Raw genomic sequence first — 27,090 nt, 5'->3', positions numbered from 1 at the left:
TAATAAGTAGCCAGTGCAGAGACTGTAAAATTGGGGTAGTATGATCATATTTTCTTGACCTGGTAAGGACTCTACCCGCTGCATTTTGGACTAAACCTGTAGTTTGTTTATTGAAGATGCTGGACAACCACCAAGAAGTGCATTGCGTTTATCAGTATCCTTGTGTTCGTTGGGTCAAAAAGTAAAATTCAAATTACAAAGTAAAAACTCATTTGACTGATATCTTTCCCAGGTTTTCTATAGATATCACAATATATCGTGAATTCTTACGGCCACAATAATCATAATATGAAAAATCTCAAGATTCAAGATTTTTATTTTTCACATACAATTATATAGAGCATATATAACCAGCGTGTGTATATATATATATATATATATATATATATATATATATATATATATATATATACACTGATTTCTAGTTGTGTCTTCTTTGGGATGGCCAGACAAAGTATTTTCACTTTCACAACAAAACAACATTTGCCAGCAGCAAGAGCGAGAATCATTACGCCTTCTTTCTTTGTGTGAACATCTGTGCAATTATTTCCACATCGTGGGGGCGTGTTTAAATGAGGCGTTTTTGGAGGGAATGGATAAGTCTAAACTTTTATAAAGAATATATCTATGGGTTTAAGACTTTAGTCTTTGCAACTTTACCGATCTTCTTCATGCACCAAGAGCTTGTAATACTCCAAAGAGAACAGAAGACTTGGGTGGTGTGAGGATTGTGAGGGGAGGCAACACCAAAGCAAACAAGCATTCAATCATATATACTTAATTCATAGTATATCTATATAACCTCTATAATACAATTCAAAACAAAATATAGCCACAAGCAGCAATCATCAGGGCCCAAAAACCGATGGTCTAGGTGCATAATTAGAAATCTAAGTGAAATGAATCTCATGATGTGGTTTTTACAAGAAAGTCCAACTTGAATCTTCACTGAAAGTTAGGGTTTGATGAAACAGATGAAAAGGTTACATCAGCACAGCTGTCAAAAAATGACAACTGTCTTTCATATGAATCACTCCCTCTTACTATTTAAAGGAGAAATAACCTTCTAACATGTTCACTGTCATAAGCTATGTGATCATAATATATGTGGTGTAAGTGTGGACTTCTGTTCAACATTTGATTTTTAGACACATTGAATCTCATGGGATGTCAATTTCAAATGAATGTGAAGATATTTGTAACTCAAAACCTTATCTGAAGCATTTATCTATTTTCATTTTTCATTTAGAATTGTGTATAATAGTGCTAAGTGTTTGTTTTATTATTCATACCACAATAGTAAATAATTGTCCTAGTAAATTTTTATGATATATGTTATCATGAAAATACAATTTTAAATGGATAGCAATATATTTAATTACGCCTGGCAACTTATATAAAAGTGAAATGTTTAATGATCTACATGTAACAGATTTCACTGTAAACTACACTAATGTCTGCAAGATTCGGTGGGTGATTCAGATTTTTCTTGGCAGTGATTAGAAGACTTACAATTGTCAGACAGATTGCATACGTGACATCTACGTCATCAAGCTCAGTTTGCGCAGTATGCTTGACCCCCAGGAAGTGTGTGCTTCTATTTTACTTCATTTGTCTCTGTTGAACCCAATGGGGTCACCGTGTCCATTTCTTTTACTGTCTATGGGTCTAACCAGGACAACTGGTACTAACCCATGACGTAAGTAGGCATTGATTGGCCAGACGCGTTTGAAAACATCCTCACCCGCCATGATTTAAAAGTCCTTGTAACATACTGTAAACATTGTGTCAATTTATTTCGCAAGAATGATGAACAGCGATAGATGGACGGACACTGAAATGCAGGCACTTGTAGCAAATGTAGCACTGCCAGTTGTCGTTGGAGATTCTTAGTCCACCTTTCCCTTTCAATCGCTTTACATATACGTCGACATTCCATGTCTATTATTGTGAAACCTATGGGACACACACAAAAAAACCACTGCTCCGATCACAGTGTTCTCCATCCTCCTGTTGTTAACATTGTTCTTCTTTGTTAACGTTGTTCAGTACTGCGCACAAATGACATGACTGTCGACCAGCTTACATCTCGTCCTAGTACACACTGTCGGTGCGAATGCAACCCTTTAAATGATACTTGGAAATAGTTTGTGCAAAATTATAGAGATTTCATCATCGAAACCAATCAAAAAAGGTTTTAGACCAAAATAAGACAATAAAATGCATTTTTTGTTTTTCTCCTTAAGTCACATATGCATTAGTTTGGCCATGAAACCTTGAGTTTATTTAATGAGTCGGTTTTCTTTTTTTCTGTTTTGTTTGTGCATAAAATGCAGATCTACTCTAAACCTGAAGATCCTCCGATATACAGGACTATAAACGATGAAAACCCAAATGTAAGTAGACCAGACTTGCATAGAAGTGCTGAAATATCAGACATGAATATATCATGTTTATTATACAATCCCATTTCTACAGGATCCCAACAAGGACATAATCTACTACAGCACTATTGATGATGTTCCTGGGAGTGAAGCGGTGAAGCCTCCAGAAGGAGAAATATAATATACATAATATACAGCACTGTGGATCCACACTGACTTCAACAGTGAGAAGAACTCAGGAACACACCTTCTGACCAAAAGAAACCAAATCAGCAGCAGAGGACCATCATCACAACTTTTTTTTAGTTTTTTGTATTATATCTCTACTTAATTTCTTCACCAAAAGTCTATTTGTACAGTTTCATGTTGTTTGCATTAATACAAACAGGCATATGCATATTTAAAATGAAATAAAACTATTTTGCAATTGTATGTGTCTTGGTTTCAGGTTCCTTATCCTTGTCCTATGCCTTGTTTTCTAATAAGTATACACACAAGGCACTGGCAGTATTTTGCAGTTTTACTTGTGGATTAAATAAACACACTAATTCTGATTGGCCGACAACAAAAATGGTCTGCTCATACTGTATATATATCACACACAGGGGCGGGTCTACGTGGTGGCCAGGGGGGGCACCCAGAGGAAAAGTTAAATAGCTATTATAAAATGTTATTTTGTGAAAATGAGATAAAGAATTTTTCACACTGAAAGAGAAGTGATTTTGCTCTCATAGACGTGCCAGGATTTATCTGCAGCTAAACTGAATAAAAGCAGAATGTACTGATGAAGCGCTAAGAAAAAAAACACAATAAATAAATACAATTTTTGAATGATGCCGTGCTAATTGACATCATTTATTACAGTACATAAATGATAAAGTATATTTTCTACCTTATTCTGTTCAGAAAATTTAAATAATAGCTAATTAAATGTAGTATATAAAACAATCATAAAATTGCCATTAGAAAAAAAATGATCAAATTACAAATGATTGATTAATGTAGAACAGTATATTTGATTTCTTTCAGCAAATTAAAAGTAATAAAAGAGAAGAGAATTCCTTGTAAAAAAAAAAAAAAAAAAAAAAAAAAATATATATATATATATATATATATATATTAATTATGATAATACATGGGCTACATACATAAAATGGTGTGGTGTGACAAAATGTTAGCTTACACATAATTCTTTTAAAGCTCTTTCTTAAATCTTGTCTTACATACATTTTTACATATGCCATGTCATGCCATAGCATCATTAATCTTTTTTTACATATGTTTCTTTAACCATAAAGGCTGGTGTAATTTGCCCCCTGATTTAGCATTTAATAATTTAGGGGAAGCATTTAAATAATCCTTTGAATGAACTTAATAACCCCTTAACTGTCACTCACATTTTTGAACATAGACTTTATAGTGCAGGTTCCAAACTTAAATTTTTGTAATTCATGAATGAAAACATTTTGTAAAATGATATTGATGTACCATTTACATGGTAATGCAATGTCTGATTTTAAAATGGGTTTCAAAGGATGAATTTTGAAATTTAAATTTTTCAGTTGATAAATAATTTCTGATGATTTCTAAAATGTGATAGAGAAAAAGGCAACATAGAAGTCTTTTTTTGTAAACAAAGGTCAGAACTCCTGTTATACTGCATATTTTTGAGGGTGCACTCTTGTCATAAATTAATCTATTACTTTTCCTACATAATTTTTTACAAAAAACATTGGTAAAATATATATTTGGGAGTCTTAGACCTTTCCAACGATATATAGTTTGTCATTTTATTTCATTGTAATATAGTGAAGTAAATGTAGGCGGGACGGGGTGACAGTTAAAAGGAGAGTGCAGAATTGAATTGTTATAATCTAATCAAATCGAATTGAATTGTGAATCGAATCTAATTGAATTGTTCTAAATTAGCAAAAATCGTTCTTGAATCGAATCGAAAATCTATGAAACATGAATTGAATCGAATCACAGCCTTCCCAAAGATTCACAGCCCTAATATATATATATATATATGGGTGTCCTGAAACATTATGGGGGTCCACTCCAAAAAATAGGAGAACCACTGACTGGTACAGTAAGGTGATCTGCCAGGACGTGTCCCCGGAAAATGGCACATCTGGTCACCTGGTATAGGCCATATGAGGCCCACACACAACAAGCCAGAGCTCAATGTAAAAGCAGTTTGTCACACATGGGCCCACATACAACATGCCAGAACTGACACTACAACCGGCTTGATGTGTGTGGACCAAATCTGGCCTGAATGACCCCTGCAACTGCCAGAACTCAGCCATATTTGCCCCAGATGAGGCCCAGAAGTGTATGCTATCAGAGTAGTGGCGCAATATGTTTTTAGTGCTATATGAGAGGTAAAAAGAGAGAAGTTACTCCAAACACAGTTAAAACAGCTCAGATACGGGAAGAGAAACTTACACAATGGTCACATACGGAAAGAAAGAATTACTCTACTTTTTCATCTTGTTTAGTCTTATTATAGGTGAGTATTAAACGTTAGACTCATATCATTTTGTAATAATACTTTTTATGCTTGGTTGTTTATGTTACTTTTAAATGTGTTTTTGTGAAGACTATTTATTGTTAACTCTGAACATGACAGCGGTGTGTGTGTTGTGTGTTTAGGTGTTGAACGCTGCAGCAGTGTGTCATATAATAGATTAACTGTTAAGACTGGAGGATCTGTCACCATCCCATGTCATTATGATGAGAAATACACACAGCAGAAGAAATACTGGTATTCAGAAAATAATAAGTCCAGTACATACACAAACACAACAGAGGAGAATCTGTCAGTAATTGATCATCCTGATCAGAGTCTCTTTACTGTGACTATAAGAAACCTGCAGAGCACAAAACATGATGGAAGCTATTATTGTGCTCTGAAGATTGAAGGAAAACTGACTGTCATATATGATATTTATCTGGATGTTCTATCTGGTATGAGATTTTGTAGTTATATTTTGTATTATAATCAATTCTAGTGTCAAAAATGTATTTAATCAAATCAAATGTTTGTGTGCGTGTGTGTGTGTGTATGTGTGTGTGTTCAGCTCCTGATGTGTCTGTGGTGAACAGCAGTGTATGTGGACATGAAGGTGATGATATCAGTGTTCAGTGTTTCTACACGTTAGGATATAAGAATAAACTCAAACAGTGGTGCAGATATAAAGATCAGAGCTGTTACACAGTGGGGAGGACTAACACATCCCAGAATTCATCAGTCCAGATCAGTGATGATGGGAGAAGATCCTTCACTGTGCTGATGACTGGACTGAGACTCACTGATTCTGGCTGGTACTACTGTTCTGTAGGAGAGGCACTGAATCCCATTCAACTCACTGTCAGTAAAGTGTATGTATTCATTCTGTTTACTTTAAATGGCCTTCCTTTCATAATCATCTTTGTGGAACTATTCTATATTTGTATCTGTTTCTGTATTTCATTACTAACAGTTACTTCCTCATTGCTCTGGTGATATCACCCTCCCCTCCCCTCCCTTTTTTTTTTTTTTTTTTTTTTTTTTGTCTTTGCAGAATTTGAACAGTAATTTTCAAGAAGAATAATTAAAAAAAAAAATGTATGTGATGTGTGACATAGTAACATTGGTGGTTCTCATATTTGTCTGTTGATGGTGTGCACTTTTATTTTTCAGATTGCACATGGAGCGTTTCTGTTTGTCACAAAACTAGAGGAATTTTCTCCACATCGACCTGAAGGATCAAATGATTATACATGTTGATAATGAGCTCTATATTATGCTTTTGATTTGTTTATTCAACAGACTAGACTTAACCCTTGTGCTGCATTTGGGAAATTTTTGGTCATTAATGCACTCAACGGCGTAAAATATTTAATGCAGCACAATGGTTAAGGTGTCTGTGTGTGGAAAACATTAGACATCTGTTTGCTAAATGACCAATGTGTATTTTTTTTCAAATGTCACTTTTCATTCAAAAGGTGGATTCTTCTAATTACTAATAAAAAGTTTAGTTTCTCTCTCCCTCTTGCTCTCTGTCATGATTATTAGAATCAATTAAAAGTTGTCCATTATTACAATTGTTATTAAATCAAACTTAAAGGTGCTGTATACCACGCTCTCAGAAAAAAAAGGACAAAAGCTGTCATGCTTTCAAATGGTACTCTATATACTACTAAAGAATGCACCTAAAGTGTTCACAGAAGTACTTTTTAAAATGTCACAGTGTCTGGGTTGTGTTCCCTGGGTATCCACTAGATGTCCTCCTTCCCCACGGTGTCTGTCACTTCATTAACCACATTCCTCACGTCTCTGCATAAATCATTGCACCCAGCTGTCACTGATTATCAATCATTACATTCTGTCAATTCCCCAATAGCGTTTGTCTCTCCCTGTGTATTTATACCCGGTCTGTCTTAGTATGTGTGACGGAGTCCTTGTTTAATTCATGTCCGTCACTTATCGTGCCCTAGCCTTGTGTCCTTGTTTGTTTTTTGGATATGTTTGGTATTGACCCCAGCCTTTATTCTTTGGATTTGCAATTAAATAAAGACATACCCGCAATTGGATCTTTCTCTGTGGTTTCCTGTATTCCGGCCGTGACAGAAACACAATGACCACATTTGCAAAGAATTCATTCTACATTTCAATCGGGGTTTGGCTCATTTTAGGTGAGAATAGTACATGTACTGATGTGTTCATTTCATATAGATTCAGTATAGCGTTTTGCAAAGACCGGTTTAATGCTCATTTGTTCATGGTGATTTAAATGTGTTGTATGTTTCCTTATGAAATCAATTCCTTGTGAAACCGGAACTCATACAAAACCGATTCTATGCAACAAAACCTAATCTGAAGACCGTTCTCCAAAGAGAGTAAACATCACTCCTCTCCTTGCTCAGTAACGACCCTCTTCTCTATGCGAAAGATTACATTTTGTTGTAATGTGTTCTGCCGAGAAGGGTGTGTGTTCCCCTTTAGGGGTCTGTTGGGAATATTTATCTATCTCCAGCCAGGTGTGACCCTGGAGCACAAGAATATTTTTGAAATTGGCTTCTAATTGTTTCATAACTTTCATTATGTAACTAGCATGATACAATTTTACCTGACAAATGATAAATTGTTAATTTTGAATATATTCAGATTTATTCTGAAATCATTTTTCAGGTAGATTATTGTGTAGCCTAACATTTCTGCAAATCTGCGTCCAGGGCAGATCATGCCAATGAGTGGGGCAGGGGTCTCTCCAATAGGGATCTGATTTCTGTCTGTCTCTGGCTTAACAAGTTACAGTTTTCGTGATTATAGAAAAAGTTTACTTTTTGTTATTTGCTAGCAGGGTGCGACACTTATTATAATCACCCTGTATCCTCTGGGTAAGTTCCAGAACTGGCGAGTTTGAGTCCATGCATTCACTGTTGGCCGAGTGAGTTCCTGAGCAATAATAGGTCCTTAATAAATTAAGAATTATAAGTATGAGATTTCCAGAATACTCAAATATCTAAATTAATACACAATCAGTATTTGTGATCATTAAATTTAGGCAATTAATTTTTTGATGCTTGAAACACCCTTTTGACCAATATACACTGAACAAAAATATAAACGCAACACTTTTGTTTTTGCCCCCATTTTTAATGAGCTGAATACAAAGATCTAAGACTTATGTACAAAAAATGACAATTTCTCTCAAATATTGCTCACAAATCTTTCTAAATCTGTGTCAGTGAGCACTTCTCCTTTGCCGAGATAAACTATCCACCATCCACCCGGTGTGGCATATCAAGATGCTGATTAGACAGCTTGATTATTGCACAGGTGTGCCTTAGGCTGGCCACAATAAAAGGCCACTCTAAAATTTTGTTTTATCGCACAGCATAATGCCACAGATGTCTCAAGATTTGAGGGAGCATGCAATTGGCATGCTGACTGCAAGGATGTCCAGCAGAGCTGTTGCCCATGAATTCAATGTTCATTTCTCTACCATAAGCTATCTCCAAAGGCATTTCAGAGAATTTGGCAGTACATCCAACCGGCCTCTCAATGCTGACCACGTGTGACCACGCCAGCCCAGGACCTCCACATCCAGCATCTTCACCTCCAAGAAAAAGGCCTTAGACCAGACCCCAAACAGCTGCTGCAACAATCAAAAGAATCAAAACCAAACAATTTCTGCATAAACTGTCAGAAACCGTCTCAGGGAAGCTTATCTGCATGCTTGTTGTTCTCATCGGGGTCTTGACCTGACTTCAGTTCGTCGTCGTAACGGACTTGAGTGAGGAAATGCTCACATTCTATGGCATCTTGCACTTTAGAGAGTTGTTCTCTTAATGGATGAATTCCTTTAATTGATGTTCAATCCTGCCTGGGAAACAATAACTATTATTCTTTATTTATTCTGCATTATTCTTAAATCATTATTTCTTGTAAATTAAAGTGGAGTTTGGTATAACCTCAAAACTGTTTTCAGGATAGATCATACAAAAGACTCAATGGATGGAGTACTGGGCACATCATTTGAGACCTTTTTGATTTCTGACTTTTAACTGCCTTAATAAATTGCAGTTTCCATGAATGTGCAAAAACTATGCTTTTTGTTATGAGCAAGCAGAGCGTAGCTGACTTAAAAGTAGATATTCACCCTGAGTAGTGTGTATACTGCACCACCTGCCAAAATTATTTTTGAATGACGACTTTGACCTTTTGTCCCTGGCCCTTCCCCACCTGACCACCATAGTGGCTTTGACCTTTTGACCTTTTAATGGTCGCAGTTGTTGTTATGACATGTGATATGACATCTGTTTGTAATAAATCATTCTTATATGTCATCAGCCTTGCGATATGTCAAGAAATAAGATCACAGTCACCTTTTTGTAATTCAGATGCCAGAACTCCGGTATGCAATGTGACACCTGTTTAAATCGGACTGAAGGGTACACATATGCTCTAAGCAGGTGTCACGCTAGCGCAGAGGTTTTGGTCATCCTACACAGCTGTGAGAAAGAGATATTGTTTTTAGGGCAATTTGAAAAATAAGTAAAAGAATATAAATTTTAAGAGATGAAAATTCATAATTATTATGGACATTGACAGTGTTGTCAATGCTTTTTTTTCAAGTTTAAAATAAAATTGCAACACTAATATAGTCAATAAATGAATAATATAAAAGAGGATAATATTGCAATAAAATGACACGCAAACATACACTTACATTCTAATTTTTGTTTTTCTGATTTTCAGCAATATAAAAAAAGAGGGTTAAATAAAATACATAACGTTGTTTACTGAATTGAAAATAAAGAAATAATTTTTTTTAGCTTATATAGGCAATTCATTAATTTTAAAAAAGTATTCAACATTTAAGTTCATCGAGCTTATAAAACACGCCATTCTCTTCTTTTAAAAAAGATGGTAATACATAAAATGTGATTTATATATAACATAATATATAAAATAAACATATCTGATGATAAATCTTAAAAAAAATGATGCCTTACATTTTTTTAGACTGCTAAGAGATTACGCGAAGTATGTCCAAACTTGAATGAACGCCCACCCCCCCCCCCACCCCCCCCCCCCCCCAAAAAAAATTAAAAAGTAGATAAAATAAAATAAGAATGTTTAAAGGGGGGGGGGGGGGGGCGGAGCTAAAGAATCACGAGCGCCAGTAGGCTTTTGAGTTGAGAGCATGTGGAAGCTGCGACACAGATCCAGAGGCTGAAATTTAACAAAGAGCAGCATCAGCAAAGGCGTCTGGAAAATGACTAAGGCCGGTGACACACTGGATGCGCTGGCGCGCTGCTGCTGTAGAGGGAGACCGTTGACAGACCAGGCTCATGTCTTCATTACAACAATATATACTTTTTTTACACACCTACACCTACGCCTACTGATAAAGGACACCGTCAAAAGTATTGACGGCGAAATAGATTATGTTTGACAGGTTCAATATTTGAAAATCGATAATTATTATTATAATTTTTTTATTACATTTATATCTGAATTTATGTCAACCTATAGACTTTCAAATATCAAAATATCAGGAATTCATATGTATTTGTGTACAAAATTACATTTAAACACATTTTCCTATTATATTTAGCCTGGAAGAGCTTCCAACAAGCGCGCGTGTCGCGGTAAAAATAGGCGTAGGTTCTATTTCTAGCAAGCAAGCGTTTGCCGCGCGGCTCGAGCCGCGCCTGAGACGCGCGTCTCACGCAGGCGGTCTGTAAGCTCTAACCTGTTAACATGGGAGCCGAATTAAAAACCGACATGCCACGCGGCTGAGACGCTTGCGCCACGCATCCAGTGTGTCACCGGCCTAAGTTCCACTTTATGTCGTTTTTTTTTTTTTTTTTTTTTTTTTTTTAAGCTGTACATGTGGAAAGTGCAGTTTGATGTCAACATCGCATGTTGTTTAACTTGATGTGCTTACGCGCTGATAGCTAAGTTAACAACACTGAGATATTTGAAGCAGTTTTACTCACCGCCTGCGGTTCCAACACACGATCGTGACCCTTTTTCGTTGGGACTGCATTATCCTTAAGAAATAAACGACGTGCAATCCGAAATGCAGGGAACAAACAAAAACACTTGCACAACTCCGTTGATGCTCTGTAAAAATAAACTCCATCCACTGGTCCCTTAATGCTGTTTCTCTTTTGGTAATCTGTGCAGGGTTGTCTTGCCCTGGCAACCAAAAACACACTCCTTTTGTGACTTTTCGCGACGCTCTCGCTCTGATCAGTGAGTCTGTGCTCAGCCTCTTTCTCCTCTGCTATACGGGAGCGCGCGCTCTTCCGGCAGAAGTTCCTTAGGACCCATATAAGGAATTCCACTCCATCTAACGTCACACAGAGCCATACTTGAAAAAAACTTTCCAAAACTTGTGACAAACCGGAAGAGGTTTTTTTGGAACAAAAATACTCCTTCAAAACTAAAACTTAATTTTTGAAACTTTGTCCATGTTTAGCATGGGAATCCAACTCTTTAACAGTGTAAAAAACTCAGTATGCATGAAATAGCATTTCACCCCCCCTTTAAATGGAATCATAAACAAAATCTCACAGGTCCTTGTGTATTCTCCTGTATCTTAAACTGGGGGGGTGCTTCACAGACCCCTCGTGGTGAGGGTGGAGTTCCAGAACGCATGATCTAAGTAAATGGGGTACATTATTTCATAGCATAACATTAATGTAAAGTTTAAATAAACAGTACCCCTACTCCTCTGATGTCCGGTCATTATTAAATTTCAACAAAATAATCATTTATATTACTTATAATATTATATTATATTACCTATAATATTTATATTTTATATAATATTATATCATTTTATATACATTATTATATTTTATTAGATGTATTACACATTAAACACTTTAGATTCTTTAAGATTCTTTATAGATTATTTTTAACATGATCTTCAAAGTTTTAACACCTCTCTCTAATCTCTCTAATCTCTCTCTCTCTCTCTCTCTCTCTCACACACACACACACACACACACACACACAATGAAACATGTTGCCAGTATTTCTTTATGTTTAAAAATAAAATAAAAAATATTTATTTCGCTTTAAATGGATGTGAAGGAGCTAGTTTGTTTGTCACAGCACAGACACAGCTGTGAAGTTTAGAAGCAGTTAATGTATAATTTTTAAAAATTATTTTCAGAGAAAGACCCTCGATTGTTTTCAGTCATTAAAGATGGTTGGGGCAGACCCCTGCATCTTAGAGATGTAATTCAAGACCCTTCAGTGTCAGCTATTTTAATGATCAATATTTAAAAGCAAAAATGTTTAAAATGACCACCTATACATCTTCCGGCTGTAATTCTATTTTATATATGTTAAAAGTATCTTTACTATCCATATCATCTATTATTTAAATATTTCAAAAACCATATTATATTCTTTATTTAAAACAATATATTTAACTGACAGTATATCCCAATGTGTGTTTACCATATATTCAGTCGTTCAGTCTTTGAAATTTTCTCTTCTAGTGCTTTTTAAGTAGTACTTTTTTCATTAACTGTAAGATTTAAACTTTTCTTAAAATGTATTGCCTAAGAAAATTCGTTGCGTATGAACAAAGTTCTCATTAACATGACAGCAAAAACTAGGAAACAAACCGCGAGGCCTAGGAATTACAATTTGTTGGAAAAATAAGATAAGAAAGGTGAAACTGCGGTAAACTAATTTAAACAGAAAGAATGAGCAAAGTCATAGAAACTGTATGGAAAAAAAATACTTCTTTATAAGTGTAATGCAATGAAAAACTTTGTGGTTTACAGTTCACTATGGCGTGATGAGGCCTATTGCTCATTAAACACACTGATAAAGTCAAGAAATCTTGCAATTTTAGGCAAAAGAGTTAGAACAAGCATTTTTGTATGTGTTGTTAGGTTTATATTATTCTCATTTTCATTATAAAGATTTGTTATGTTTATTTTAATTTCAACGCACTTATGAACACTGTTGCAGATTTTGTCTTAGTAACATGCAATACAATATTTTCTTAAAAGATAAACCTATGGACTGTTTGAGTAACAATCTCGTATTTTACTTTTACCCAACTAACCGAAACCTATAACCTTTATAAATAAATATAAGATCCAAGCCTGACACCTACCTGTATGTAACCGACTAAAACTAATATTTATGCTGAACAAACATTTGCAGTTGTGAAAAATTAAGACAATTAATACATGTCAAAAACTGCTCACCGCATGTTTTCTTAAATTACAACAGGTTATTAAGACGTGACAAAGCGTAGTTGCTCGTAAGTCTCCTGACCGGAGTACAGCCCCAGTCAACAGAGCTGCAAGGAACTGTTAATAGGAAAAGACAAAGCACAAGGAAAAGACAAAGGTATTGATTATTGCAATTGTCAGAAAAATAGCGTCCCAATATTTTTGAACAGAAAGTGCCCCCTCACTACTTTCTATCTATGCCATAAAACTATTTTCATTCAGTTACAAAATTATTCGAATAAATCCTGATCTCAGATCTGTTTCTGTGTATAGATTAGCGGCTGTCCAAATGCATGACAATGAAAGGTCAATTTATGGTCATTTGTTACTTTTGTAGACACCCCACATCTTTTAGTTTGGGTCCTAGATGTGCAAGCTAAGCTGTGTTATGTAATGTCATTTAGTTCAGTAGCAAAGATTTACTAAAAACTAAACTGTAAATTCACTGCTAATTAATGCATTATACAGGTGCTGGTCATATAATTAGAATATCATCAAAAAGTTGATTTATTTCACTAATTGCGTTCCTTTTCGATTTACTATTGCGTTACCTTGATTTGCTAAATCATGCGCACAATTTAGTAAATCGAGGGAATGAATTAATAAATTGTGTGCACAATTTATGAATCGATGAACAAAATAGTAAATCCAGGGAATGCAATAGTAATCGTGGGCACGTTTTAGTACATTGAGGGAACAAATGAGTAAATCTTGCACACGATTTAGCCTACTATTTTTTTTTTCCTGCATGTCATCCTGCATGTCATGTCATACCATTATAATCACAAATCAAATCAGAACCCATAAGTAAAATTTAGATTTGTTGTGTTGTGTGAGGTTGCTGGCTGCAAAGTGGCTACCTTTCTCACTTAATGTTTATGTTGTTTAAGGCGATATTTCTGCTCTTCCTCTGAAACAGGAAGAAGCAGAGACACTGCAAGAAGTGACCAGCTCCTCTCATGAACACACACTCTGCTGTAGACATGATTTACTCTCTGATTCTCTCTGGGATTTTACTACACATCACAGGTAAACAATTATAATACTCTCGTAATAGAATTATTAAACTATCGTACAAACGAAACTATTTTTAACTTAAATTGTATAATAATAATAAAATTTTAACAATTATAATAATAACTGCTTTGTGAAGCTTTGAAAACTTTGTGAATTACTTGTATACAACCAGCGATTCAGAGCAGAATCAAACTGCCAAAGTCACATGTTTCAGTAAAAGGATTTATGTCATAATGCTTTGAAATGTCAGTGTTTCTCAGTGGGCCCAACCAAACACCCACACTTGTATAGAAGGTGAATGGGGCCAAAAGTCTTTAAATAGAGCACTTGAAATTTGACCTTGTCAACTCATGATTTCGGTGCATGAGTTCCTTAACATGATGCATGATGAGATACACTTAGCTTCTGTGTGTAAAGGGCACTGAGCTTTGGCGTTTTTTCAGACTGGGGGCGATCTTGCAATCTTACTTCCTGTTTTGTGCAAGTACTCTCGTGTGGCCAAGAACGCAAGATTAGTAATTAATAGCCTCTTGTTGGCTTGTTTAGTCAATTAATGGATTAAGAATAGTCTCCAGAATATAGTCTCCAGAATCACACATAAGGCATTTTTTGTTCAGTGAAAAAAATCTGAATGAATCCTTTTTTTTTTTACGAACTAAAAAATGAACAAATCTCTTGAAAGAATCAATTTCCACCACTATTACAAACTATCTGCTTCATAAATTCAAGCAGATCGGAAATTATGAATCTGTAAATACAAATGAAATGGGCAAATTTTGGTTAAGTTGTTTATTTTCATTGAGCTATACTTCCCCTTACCAAAAGCAGTATACTTCAAGTTTATTTTATTAAGTACAGTTAAGTAAAGTTCAAGTATATTTTTAAGTATACTTTATGTAGCAAGTATACATTGGTAAGTGTTCTAGTAGTATATTCATGAATTAACTTCATGGGACTAAATTGACCCACTTTCTGTTATATAAAGATATACTTTTAAATATCCTTTAAGTATAACAGTAGCAAACTTTGAGTACATAACTAGTTTGCATCTATGTTTGTGGTTTGTACTGCAATTATACTAAAAGTGAACTTATAGGAATACTGATAGTTTGCTAATTAAATACTTTGTATACTTTGCAGTAGTCTCAGTAAACTACTAGTTTAGAAGTTTTCTACTGCAAGTATACTCATAAGTTTTCTTTAAGTGAACTTTACATCATACTTAATGTAGGTTTTAATTATATTTTGTTATATGAATATTTGAACATACAAAACATCCAAAGAAAGAACAGGTTATCTGCTTGTAAACAAAAAAATATATATATATTCTAGCTTCATGCATTCTTTTTTTAAAAAACACTTTAATGGGGGTAGGTTTCATAAGAATAAAAAAAGAAAGAAATACAATTTTGAACAAAAAGTTAAAAAAAGATTATGAATTGGATTAAGAATGATAATCAAAATGTAGATGGAGTCGATCAACACCCCAAAGCTGTTACATCAGTGCTTTAAGTGGCCCAAAAGAGGTGCCGGTACTCTATTATAGCCTATATAATATTATTAGCCTATATAATAAAATTAGTTTTTTTTTTTTTTTTTTTTTTTTTTTTTTTTTTTTTTTTTTTATGATGCCCCTCATCCCCTGAGGTAACAACAAATAAACTGAAGGGGTTTTATATACAGCAGTCAACAGACGACCTTATAAAAAATAATAAATCCTTTTATTAGTTTGTTGATTTGCTTGAGGTAGAAAGAACTACTGAACATAAATAAAATGTGCAAAAGGATTTTGAAAAAAATACCTTTAGGGTGACCAGATCAGATTGGCTTAAATTAAATATCTAAATTCGTGCCTAGCCGCCTACGGTATTTTTTTTTTTAGAACTTAGAAAAAAGATGCTGCAGCCAATGAGCAGCCGGCGGGGGCTGGTTGCAGGACGACTCAACCTCCGCAGACAGTTTTTAATGTTTATCAGACAATAACTACTCAAGATTTTGCTTTAGTATAATTTTCGTGACAATTAGGGCCAGATTCGGGATTCGGGATAACAGTTTAGATTTCTGGACTGTCCCGAATTTTTCAGGACGTAACATATTAAGTGTTGTTAACTGTATTAGAATTTTTTACGAGCCGAGTGTGCACGTTTCACGCACTCTCTCCGGCCACGTTGAGTTGTTGACACTGACAGCGGCAAAAGCCGCACATGCGCTTTTCACTTGTAAAACTCAAGGGTGTATGGGTAATGTAGTCTCTGCTCTCGGTGGGATGAATTAGGAAGCTTGTATTGTGAAGGGCACTCTGAAAAGTGGCAGTGCAGGCAAAAGATTAATACCTCTATTAAAACAGATGTCTAAATGAGCGTACCGGTACGCTAAAAGCACGTTTTGGGCGCAAGGAGAGGTGGCGGTACGCTCAAGAGCTACATTTGGATGTGGCGGTACTGAGTATGAGTGTTACATGTGTTTTCTTCTTTTTCTTATTCACAAGTTGTTGTTTTTTCTGTGCAGAAGATGTATACTAGTGCCCTTTAGTGTAAAACAATGAAAACACGGATTCTAGGAGCACAAGTTTAGCTCAAATATATTAAGCCTTTTTATAAGTAATAGTCAAGTATACTTAAAGGTACAATTTGTAAGATATTTACAGTAAAATACCCAAAAACCACTAGGCTAGTGTTATATATTTTGTGTTAATGATAATGTTTTAAACTACTTGTAAATCATGAGAAAATTTGCATACTAAACAGTGACACGGGGCAGTGCAATCCCCTGTCAATGACGTCAGTTACCCTTTGTTACCGCCTTTACTGATGTAGAAACCACATGACAACAGTGTCGTGGACAAATGTGGAAGTAGCATTTGTTGTCTTCTACCCAACCGCTGATGGCCATCAATCAGACGGAAAGATAAATCATGGATTTAATGTTCAACGATCTACATACAAATCTACATACAAATCGCAAATCGTTGAACTCATGTTAAATCCATGATTTATCTTTCCGTCTGATTGTTGACTGAAGACAACAAATCCCATCATTCCACTCTCCTTCTTAGTGTCATCAAACCACGCAATTGTTATTGTTTTGGTAGTGTGTCCTCTAGTGGCAGGTCCTTCAACCTATACCTTTAAATGCCATTTTAAGTATATTTCTGAGAAGAACATAAAGCCCATTCCTGGGAAGTACATAAAATGTAAAAGCTAAAAGCATATCTAGTTTTAGTTTAAAAGAAGTATAATAATAGCACAGTTGAATAAATTTATCTATCATCATGCTGTTTCTAAGATGAAAAGCAAAAAATTCTGCTTCATTTGGGATCCATTTCCCACTCCAGTCATGAGATATGGCAGTTCACAACACAGCAAAAATTCTCCATTCTAATGCGTTTCACCCTGTAATTAAAATGTTTAACTTCTACCTCCACTATTCTCTATACTGTAGTATCAGGGTCCTCAAATCACAGAATGTACTGCGTTGCCAACATCACGTTCCCATTTCTGATGACCCTGACCTCTTGATGTGATGCTGAAATGCAAAGTATGCCATAATTTCTTTCAAATTTTGTTCGGTTTATAGAAGGGTTTATGCCATCCCTCTCAAACCGATTACACTTTCATTCAGTTTGGGCATTTTTATTTCGATTGAGGTGTTCACTTAAAAAAAAAAAAAAAAAAAAAAAAAAAAAAAGGGAAGTCGTGGCCTAATTTGGGGAAGTCGTGGCCTAATGGTTAGAGAGTCGGACTCCCAATCGAAAGGTTATGAGTTCGAGTCCCGGGCCGGAAGGAATTGTGGGTGGGGGGAGTGCATGTACAGTTCTCTCTCCACCTTCAATACCACAACTTAGGTGCCCTTGAGCAAGGCATTAAACCCCCAACTGCTCCCTGGGCGCCGCAGTATAAATGGCTGCCCAGGGCCCACTGCTCCGAGTTTGTGTTCACAGTGTGTGTGTGTGTGTGTGTTCACTGCTCTGTGTGTGTGCACTTCGAATGGGTTAAATGCAGAGCACAAATTCTGAGTATGGGTCACAATACTTGGCTGAATGTCACATCACTTTCACTTTCTGTCACTTTCACTTATATGGAGCATTTTCATTCAGATTGGACTTTTAAACTGATTACAATAATCCATGTAAACGCAACTACTGTGTTTTATGTGAAGGGTGAAAAAAAAAAGAAGTGATTAATTGTTAAGCTAAACCTGGACATAATGGTTTGTGTTTTTTTTTTTTTTTTTAAGGTGAGAATAGTACATGTATTACTGTGTTAATTTCTAATAGATTGTGCAAAGACAGGTTTTATGCTAATCTGTTCATGATGTTTTTAATGTGTTTTATGTGAGGATATACAGTAACAAATTAAGAAGTGACTTATTGTTAGATGTATTGAACTGTGTTTTGTTTAGGTGTTGAATGCCACACTGTTATGTCAAACAGTACATTAACTGTTCAGACTGGAGGATCTGTCACCATCCCATGTCACTATGATGAGAAATACACACAGCAGAAGAAATACTGGTTCTCAGAAATTGATAAATCTAATACATACACAAACACAACAGAGGAGAATCTGTCAGTAATTGATCATCCTGATCAGAGTCTCTTTACTGTGACTAAGAGAAACCTGCAGAACACACACACTGGATTTTATTACTGTGTTGTGGAGACTGGAGAACAACCACCGATAAATATAATATATGAGCCTTATCTCAAGATTCAATCTGGTAAGAGATTTTGCATTTGTTTTATAACACACTGTATAATGTCAAATTCTCTTCATTTGAAACACTGTCTCATTCCTCCTCTAATATATTATCTCAAATGACTGGTGTGTGTGTTCAGCTCCTGATGTGTTTGTGGTGAGCAGCAATGTATCTGGACATGAAGGTGGTGATATCAGTGTTCAGTGTTTCTACAGTTCTGGATATAAGAGTAAACTCAAACAGTGGTGCAGATATAAAGATCAGAGCTGTTACACAGTGGGGAGGACTAACACATCCCAGAATTCATCAGTCCAGATCAGTGATGATGGGAGAAGATCCTTCACTGTGCTGATGACTGGACTGAGACTATCTGATTCTGGCTGGTACTACTGTTCTGCTGGAGAGGCACTGAATCCTGTTTAACTTACCATAACTGAGGCAAAACCAGGTACACATTTTTTCAATAATTCATAAATATTTGCTACTGCATATGAGATAAAACACAACTAAACGTTATTTTTTACTTTTGTCCACAGGCACTGTCAGTGACACAGTGTAAGTATTGAATCTGTTCTCTGTAAATGACCTTCCTTTAATAATCAACTTTGTGGAATTATTCTATATTTGTCTCTGTTTATGTATATCTCATGACTGAAAGTTATTTCCTCATTGCTCTGGTGATATTCTTCCTTTAGACCTACTTCTTTTTTTGTATTCTTTTTTTAGATTTAGAGTAAACACAAAAGTAGGCTACTATATGTATTGTTTAAAATAAACTAGCCTAATTAAGGCTTGATCTAATAAAATAAAATAAAAAAATAGGCTGAAAATAAATAAATAGAAGGGTTTTAACACTTAAAATTCAATCCGTGGACAGAGTCAATGTAAATCCCGGGTGATCTGAATCCTGGGTTATCTTGTTTCACGTTTTACACTGCTCATAATTCACTCATCGTTAACAAGTAATCCTGGGTATTCATAAACTGACATTTTATACTGTATGCTACATGATTCCTAAACCCAGGTTAATGTTCTAATTTTCATATTTGCGGTACAGTGTCACTGATTGGACGAACGCTGCATGTGACTTGTTTATGAAAAGGCTATATTGTCAAATATGCCATCACGTTTTTACATGCATCCAAAATGTATGTGATGTGTGACATAGAAACACATTTGGTTCTCATATTTGTCTGTTGATGGTGTGCACTTATACTTTATTTTTCAGATGGCACATGGAGCGTTTCTGTTTGTCTCAGAACTAGAGGAATTTTCTCCACATCGACCTGAAGGATCAAATGATTATAAAAGGGTTGATAATGATCTTTATATTCTGCATTTGATTTGTTAATTCAATAGACTAGACTTAAGGTGTCTGTGTGTGGAAACCATTAGACATCTGTGTTTGGTAAATTAAATTTTTTTTTTTCAAATGTCACTCTTTTCATTCAAAATCTGATTTTTTTTTTTTTTTTAAATTCCTAATAAAAAGTTGAGAGTTTTTCTCTCTCTCTCGCTCTTTCTCTCTCTCTCTGTCATGATTATTAGAATCAATTCTGCTGAGATTGTCAATTATTATGCACTTTAACTGTGTTATTAAATCTAACTTAAAGGTGCTGTTTACCACACTCTCAGAAAAAAGGACAAAAGCTATCACTAGGACAGTTGGCCATCCTTTCAAAAGGTTCCTGCTTGTACTCTATATACTCCTAAAGAATGCACCTGAATTGTTCATAGGCTAGCAGAAATGGTACATATAAAAACTTTTTAAAAGATCCCGCCCCAGTGACAAATTTTATCCGGTTGAAAAGTGTTATATGCAGATAAAAGGGAAGTCAAGAACAGAACAACCTTAAGATACAGGAATAAAAACACAATGACTGCATTTGCAAAGAATTCATTCTACATTTCAATCGGATTTTGGCTCATTTTAGGTGAGAATAGTACATGTATTGCTGTGTTCATTTCTAATAGATTGTGCAAAGACAGGTTTTATGCTAATCTGTTCATGATGTTTTTAATGTGTTTTATGTGAGGATATACAGTAACAAATTAAGAAGTGACTTATTGTTGGATGTATTGGACTGTGTTTTGTTTAGGTGTTGAATGCCACACTGTTATGTCAAACAGTACATTAACTGTTCAGACTGGAGGATCTGTCACCATCCCATGTCATTATGATGAGAAATACACACAGCAGAAGAAATACTGGCATTCAGAAATTGATAAATCTAATACATACACAAACACAACAGAGGAGAATCTGTCAGTAATTGATCATCCTGATCAGAGTCTCTTTACTGTGACTATGAGAAACCTGCAGAACAAACACACTGGATATTATTACTGTGTTGTGGAGACTGGAGAACAACTACCGATAAATATAATATATGAGCCTTATCTCAAGATTCAACCTGGTAAGATATTTAGCATTTCTTAATCACATATCATTTCAAATTCTTTTCATTTGAAACACTCTCTCATTCCTCCTCTATTGTATTATCTCAAATGACTGGTGTGTGTGTGTGTGTGTGTGTGTGTGTGTGTGTGTGTGTGTGTGTGTGTGTGTATGTGTCTGTGTTCAGCTCCTGATGTGTCTGTGGTGAGCAGAAGTGTATCTGGACATGAAGGTGGTGATATCAGTGTTCAGTGTTTCTACACGTTAAGATATAAGAATAATGTCAAACAGTGGTGCAGATATAAAGATCAGAGCTGTTACACAGTGGGGAGGACTAACACATCCCAGAGTTCATCAGTCCAGATCAGTGATGATGGGAGAAGATCCTTCACTGTGCTGATGACTGGACTGAGACTCACTGATTCTGGCTGGTACTACTGTTCTGCTGGAGAGGCACTGAATCCTGTTCAACTTACTGTAACTGAGGCAGAACCAGGTACTTTTTTAATAATTCATAAATGTTTTGCTGCCACATATAAAATACAACACTACTAAACTTACTTTGTTATCTTTTACTTTTGTCCACAGGCACTGTCAGTGACACAGTGTAAGTAATGAATCTGTTCTCTGTAAATGGCTTTCCTTTAATAATCATATTTTTGGAATTGTTTGTTTCTGTTTTATATATTTCATGACTAACAGTCACTTCCTCTTTGCTCTGGTGAAAATCATCCTTTTGTCCTCTTTTTTTTTTTTTTTTTGTCTTTACAGAATTGAAACCGGAATTCTCAAGAATAATAAAAATGGAAAAGAAGACACAGTAGCAACTCAAAAGTACATGTTTACTGTTTAAACTAAAATTATTAGGGCTTAATCTAATTCCAAAACCTTTAAGCTGAAATACTACTTTGACAGACGGCTTTTCACACTTGGAAATATTTATTTCTGAGTAATTCTAAACGCTGAGTGAACTCAATCAATGTAACTTATGTTGTTTCACATTTCACACTGTTCATAATTTACTTCCGATTAACAATTAACTGTGATATTCATAAACTGACATTTTACACTGTAGGTTAGGCTACATAAACAAATAACAAGTTTTTCTTGTATGGATAAAGGTACGATTAAATCTCAACTCCAACTCACTTGTTTTCTGTCATGCTGCACGCTTCTAAAGGTGAAACATAGACTTACTTCTCCTGTGGGTAAAAGCAGGGTTTAGCCTATAACCATAATAAATCAGGATTTAAAGCAATATGAAAAGCTCTAGAGTTAAATGAATAAATAATTGTATATTCTTTGAATATAAATATTTACAAATGTTTCATTATTTCCCACAGCAATGAACTCCAGACTGTGTGGCTTCCAGCTTTAGCTGTACTTCTGCTCTCATTGATTCTGATCAGTGTTTTCATCTGGAGATGGAGACGGAGACACAGTCAGTTTCAGCTGCACTACATTTCTATTTCAATCCCTGATATTCTGACATTTATTTTGACAGCACAGATTCTATATATCTATATTTAGTTAATGGCTGATATTATTGTTCCCCTTTTTTAAAATGAAGAGCAAGATAAACACCAAATCAGAGGGAGAACCAGCAGCAGAACCACTGACGTGGTAAGTCCTTTATAAGAAGCAAGTTATGAAAATGTTCATTATGATAATATAGGGTCATGGAGCATGGAGTGAAATGCACATTTATTATATTATAATATTGAAATGCCCATTCTCCTTTACACAACACCTAAGCACTGATTGTAATCGAAGACAGAAAAACATGATTATGCACTAATTTGATCTAATACTTTGAGGGTTTCTTATGTTGTATATTTATTTAGCAAATTAGAATCGATAAAACTATTGACTGTATTTTGAGATAATGTACCCTCTCAGTTAATTTTAGAATACAAGAATCTTTATCTCCCTCTTCTTGGTAACAAAGCTTTTTTTGTTCCTAAACTTTTTCATGCTAATTTCAAATATGTCAAATATGAGAAAAGAAAATGCTTTTGTTGTTTTGTGTAGCCTTCCTTCTAAATAGCTTTATATCTTTACACTGGTTTATTCAAGGAACAGGTCATTCAGTAAGTGAGTCATATGTTTATTATATCCACTTCATAGGAACCGATGAGATCATAAGAATGATTTATTAAAAGAACAAGCTACTAAGAGGCATTTTTCCTAATTGGATGTTCATTTTTACACTGATCCAACACGGAGGAAATTTCCATTTGATTTGTGCAGCATATCAAAAATATAAATCCAAAGATATGACCAACAACCTTGCTAATTGAATTTAATGAACATATTTCATATATATCTGACATGCATAACTATTCGCATACTTTGCTCCACTCAGATATTTCCAGAACACGTAGCCTACTCTCTTAGAGGATTTTGGTTTCTTGATGTAACTGTTGTTTAATTGTTTTGTGTGTGCTTGTATGAAATGCAGATCAACTCTAAAGCAGAAGATCCTGTGATGTACAGCACTATAAATGATGGAAACCCAAATGTAAGTATACACCTGGTCTTAATATTACTATTTTACGGTGACCATAAATCCTCTTTTTGTCAGGCATATCCTGCTCAGGATTTCTAAATTGCTTAAAAAGTCCAGGTTTTGGCTTTTTTTCTTATTTGCTTTGCTTTGATGGCTCTCTATAGATCCTGGCTTCTCACATGCCCCACGATTGGTTGATAATGTACAATGCCTGTGCACTATTGGTCAAACTACTTATGAATCATTACCTTCTGCAAGTATGCAAACAATAGGAAAACAAAGACCAAACCCTGATATTTTAGGCAATTTAGAAACATCCTGGCCAGGACAGGTTCAAACAAAAAGAAGATGTATGTTCAAGCTAAAATAATGATTAAAAAATATGACACCTTGAGTAAAATACTTTATCATGTTTAATTACGATCCCTTCCTCCACAGGATCCCAACAAGGACATAATCTACTACAGCACTATTGATTTTGTTCCTGGGAGTGAAGCGGTGAAGCCTCCAGCAGGTGACGCAATATACAACATAATATACAGCACTGTGGATCCACACTGACTTCAACATTGAGAAGAACTCAGGAACACACCTTCTGATGAAAAGCAACAAAATCAACATGAGAGAACTGTCATTGTCTTTTAGCACTACATAGTTTTGTATTTTGCATTATCGAGTCTGTTTAATTACTTCACTTGTACAATGTTATTTTCTCTGCTATTTGCATTATTACAAACAAGCACAATAAAAAGTATTGCAGTTGTGTGTGAAAATAATAATAATAATTTGACTCCTCCTTTCCCTCCATTTTTAAACTCAGACTATGATTTAGTGTTTCCATATTTCTCTGCTATGAATTGTTTCAAAATCTTTTGAGATGTAACAGATTTAAAAACATGGACAGTTTAGATTTTGTATGATCATCAGTTAGTCGTGCTTGCATGTTTAAACTTATTTTATACCGACCCCCATGAACTCCTTACCTCAAATGGAAAAATGATTGAACACAAGATAAAATCTGAAAGTTAAGCAACCAGTTACACACAACAGTTTGTGTGTTGATAATTTTCACGCTGGCTTCTACAATGTAACATTTTGTCAGTGTTTGTCAGTTCAGTAAGAAAGGGGCTATAACGATTAAGTGTGAAGTGTCTAACTGCAAAATAGCTACTTTTCTCACTTGCTAATGTTTATGTGGTTTAAGGCGATATTTCTGCTCTTCCTCTGAAACAGGAAGAAGCAGAGACACTGCAAGAAGTGACCAGCTCCTCTCATGAACATGCACTCTGCTGTAGACATGATTTACTCTCTGATTCTCTCTGGGATTTTACTGCACATCACAGGTAAACAATTATACTGTCGTATTAGAATTCTAAAACTATTGTATGATATTTTTAACTTCTATTGTTAAAATTGTTTAACTTGAATTCCTTCAGCTAGTAATTGTTTACTATTCCAACTTTTCCATAATGTGCAGTTTATGGATGCTTACATTTTTTCCTACACTGAATCTTGTCTACAGATGGAGCTGGAATTCAGAGCATGAATATTGCAGTGATATCTGGAGCACCTGGCATTATTCCATGTCTCTATGATGATACACATAAAGAAAACCGAAAATACTTGTGTCAGGGGTCACACTGGATCTCTTGCAGTATATTGGCATATACAAATAATACAGGAAAATATTCCCTTACTGATTATCCAGCCCAGAGTATTTTTACAGTGCAATGGGAGAATCTGAACCCCTCAGACTCTGGATATTACTGGTGTGCTGTGGAGATTGGTGGCGAAATAGACAACGGTTATTATTTGTATCTGACGGTACAATCAAGTAAGAATATCACATTTATCCATTTTACTGAAATATAATAATGTAGATATAAGTAATATTCTAAGTAATGTAAAAGGGTGTTGTCAGGTTATGTGCGATAGTGATTTATTATTGTAAACATAAATAAAGAAAACTAAAATGTCACTGACATGACACAGCAGTGACTAATTAAAAACAGTGGTGCACATTATACAGTACAAGTTTAGTTTATGTTAAAGTAAGCACCAGTACACTTACAGTAATAAATGCAAACTAATAATAATAATAAATAAATAAAACATACATACATCTACTTGAGTTTATACCACTACACCAATGAATATTGTTTGTGAGAGACTATTGGTTTCTCCAGTCCATCTCTTACTTTTGAGATATGAACTGAAGGTTTTGAGCAACTTTTGAGCAACTTTTGGTAATCTATTGTGTGGTGATGTTTATAAGAATAGTATGAGAAATGCCCTTAGTGGTTTGCAAATGTTAAGGATGATTCAAGAAGAGATGTACTGAAGCGACTGAGAAAAACTGTGATGCACTGCCTCAGTTTGTTATGGTTTGGATAAATCTGATCACTGATTGTAGAATAAAGTAGGACTTTTGCAGTAGCAGTGTAGGAGATGCTGCTTGATGTCAGGATTGCATACTGGCAAAAGGAAATAGTATCATGCTATTTAGACTTTAGCCGCTAGAATCATTTAGTAGACTGCAATGATCCGCATAAGAATGTACAATTTTAATCATATTGTTCGATTCGAGAATTATTTTAAAATAGAACTGTTTTTGAATAGTTAACACTTTATTATAACAAGAAGACTTACATATTTGCATTTCGTAAACAATAATAAGCAAATTTACAAAAAAAAATCTTATTGTCTTTTGATGGTTTTCAGACCCTGATGTGTCTGTGGTGAGCAGCAATGTATCTGGACATGAAGGTGGTGATATCAGTGTTCAGTGTTTCTACAGTTCTGGATACAAGAATAAACTCAAACAGTGGTGCAGATATAAAGATCAGAGCTGTTACACAGTGGGGAGGACTAACACATCCCAGAATTCATCAGTCCAGATCAGTGATGATGGGAGAAGATCCTTCACTGTGCTGATGACTGGACTGAGACTCACTGATTCTGGCTGGTACTACTGTTCTGCTGGAGATCTGCAGGCTCCTGTTCACCTCACAAACACTGAATTCAAAAGAGGTAAGATCCCAAACCAATTCAGCCATTAAAAATTATGTCTCTCTCAATGCACTAAAACTAACCTCATATCTTTCTCTTCTTTAAAACATTTACAACTGATCCTGTAGCTACACCATCTCACTCTAAAACAGACATGTACGTGTAAAAATTCTTCACCATTTAAAAGAATCAATCAAATATTTGTTCTAGCCAAAATATTTTAATGTGATCCCTAAACAGCCAAGGGTGGTAAAAAGGCCAAAACTTTCATTTTATATGCTGTGAATCTGTAAAGTGATAGACTGATG

The 27,090-nt window shown here is 35.1% G+C and overlaps 2 protein-coding genes and 1 pseudogene across 4 annotated transcripts in view; all 3 read left to right on the top strand.

Moving 5' to 3' along the window:
- The window catches only part of LOC127937225 (polymeric immunoglobulin receptor), a 51,591-nt gene extending 44,695 nt beyond the window's left edge, over positions 1-6,896 (top strand). Inside the window, exons 1-4 of one of the 3 annotated variants that reach the window (XM_052534267.1) lie at positions 4,758-4,899; positions 5,043-5,357; positions 5,471-5,771; positions 6,073-6,893. In XM_052534267.1, coding sequence (XP_052390227.1) covers positions 4,839-4,899; positions 5,043-5,357; positions 5,471-5,771; positions 6,073-6,109 — 714 coding nt within the window. In that variant the 5' untranslated portion in view covers positions 4,758-4,838 and the 3' untranslated portion in view covers positions 6,110-6,893. Of the gene's footprint in view, positions 1-4,757; positions 4,900-5,042; positions 5,358-5,470; positions 5,772-6,072 lie in introns of those variants that run through there. The other 2 variants (XM_052534269.1, XM_052534268.1) reach the window with 2 other exon arrangements.
- LOC127936618 (CMRF35-like molecule 1) overlaps positions 1-27,090 on the top strand; it is a 127,798-nt gene that overhangs the window by 73,986 nt on the left and 26,722 nt on the right. Inside the window, exons 5-6 of the mRNA XM_052534210.1 lie at positions 26,540-26,803; positions 26,911-26,938. Coding sequence (XP_052390170.1) covers positions 26,540-26,803; positions 26,911-26,938 — 292 coding nt within the window. The remainder of the gene's footprint in view (positions 1-26,539; positions 26,804-26,910; positions 26,939-27,090) is intronic.
- Positions 1-27,090, top strand: part of LOC127937157 (CMRF35-like molecule 1) — a 91,912-nt pseudogene that overhangs the window by 43,285 nt on the left and 21,537 nt on the right.

This window comes from Carassius gibelio, chromosome A2, assembly GCF_023724105.1.
Source record: "Carassius gibelio isolate Cgi1373 ecotype wild population from Czech Republic chromosome A2, carGib1.2-hapl.c, whole genome shotgun sequence".
Classification (NCBI taxonomy): domain Eukaryota; kingdom Metazoa; phylum Chordata; class Actinopteri; order Cypriniformes; family Cyprinidae; genus Carassius; species Carassius gibelio.
This window is presented reverse-complemented; position numbering and strand designations above follow the sequence as displayed.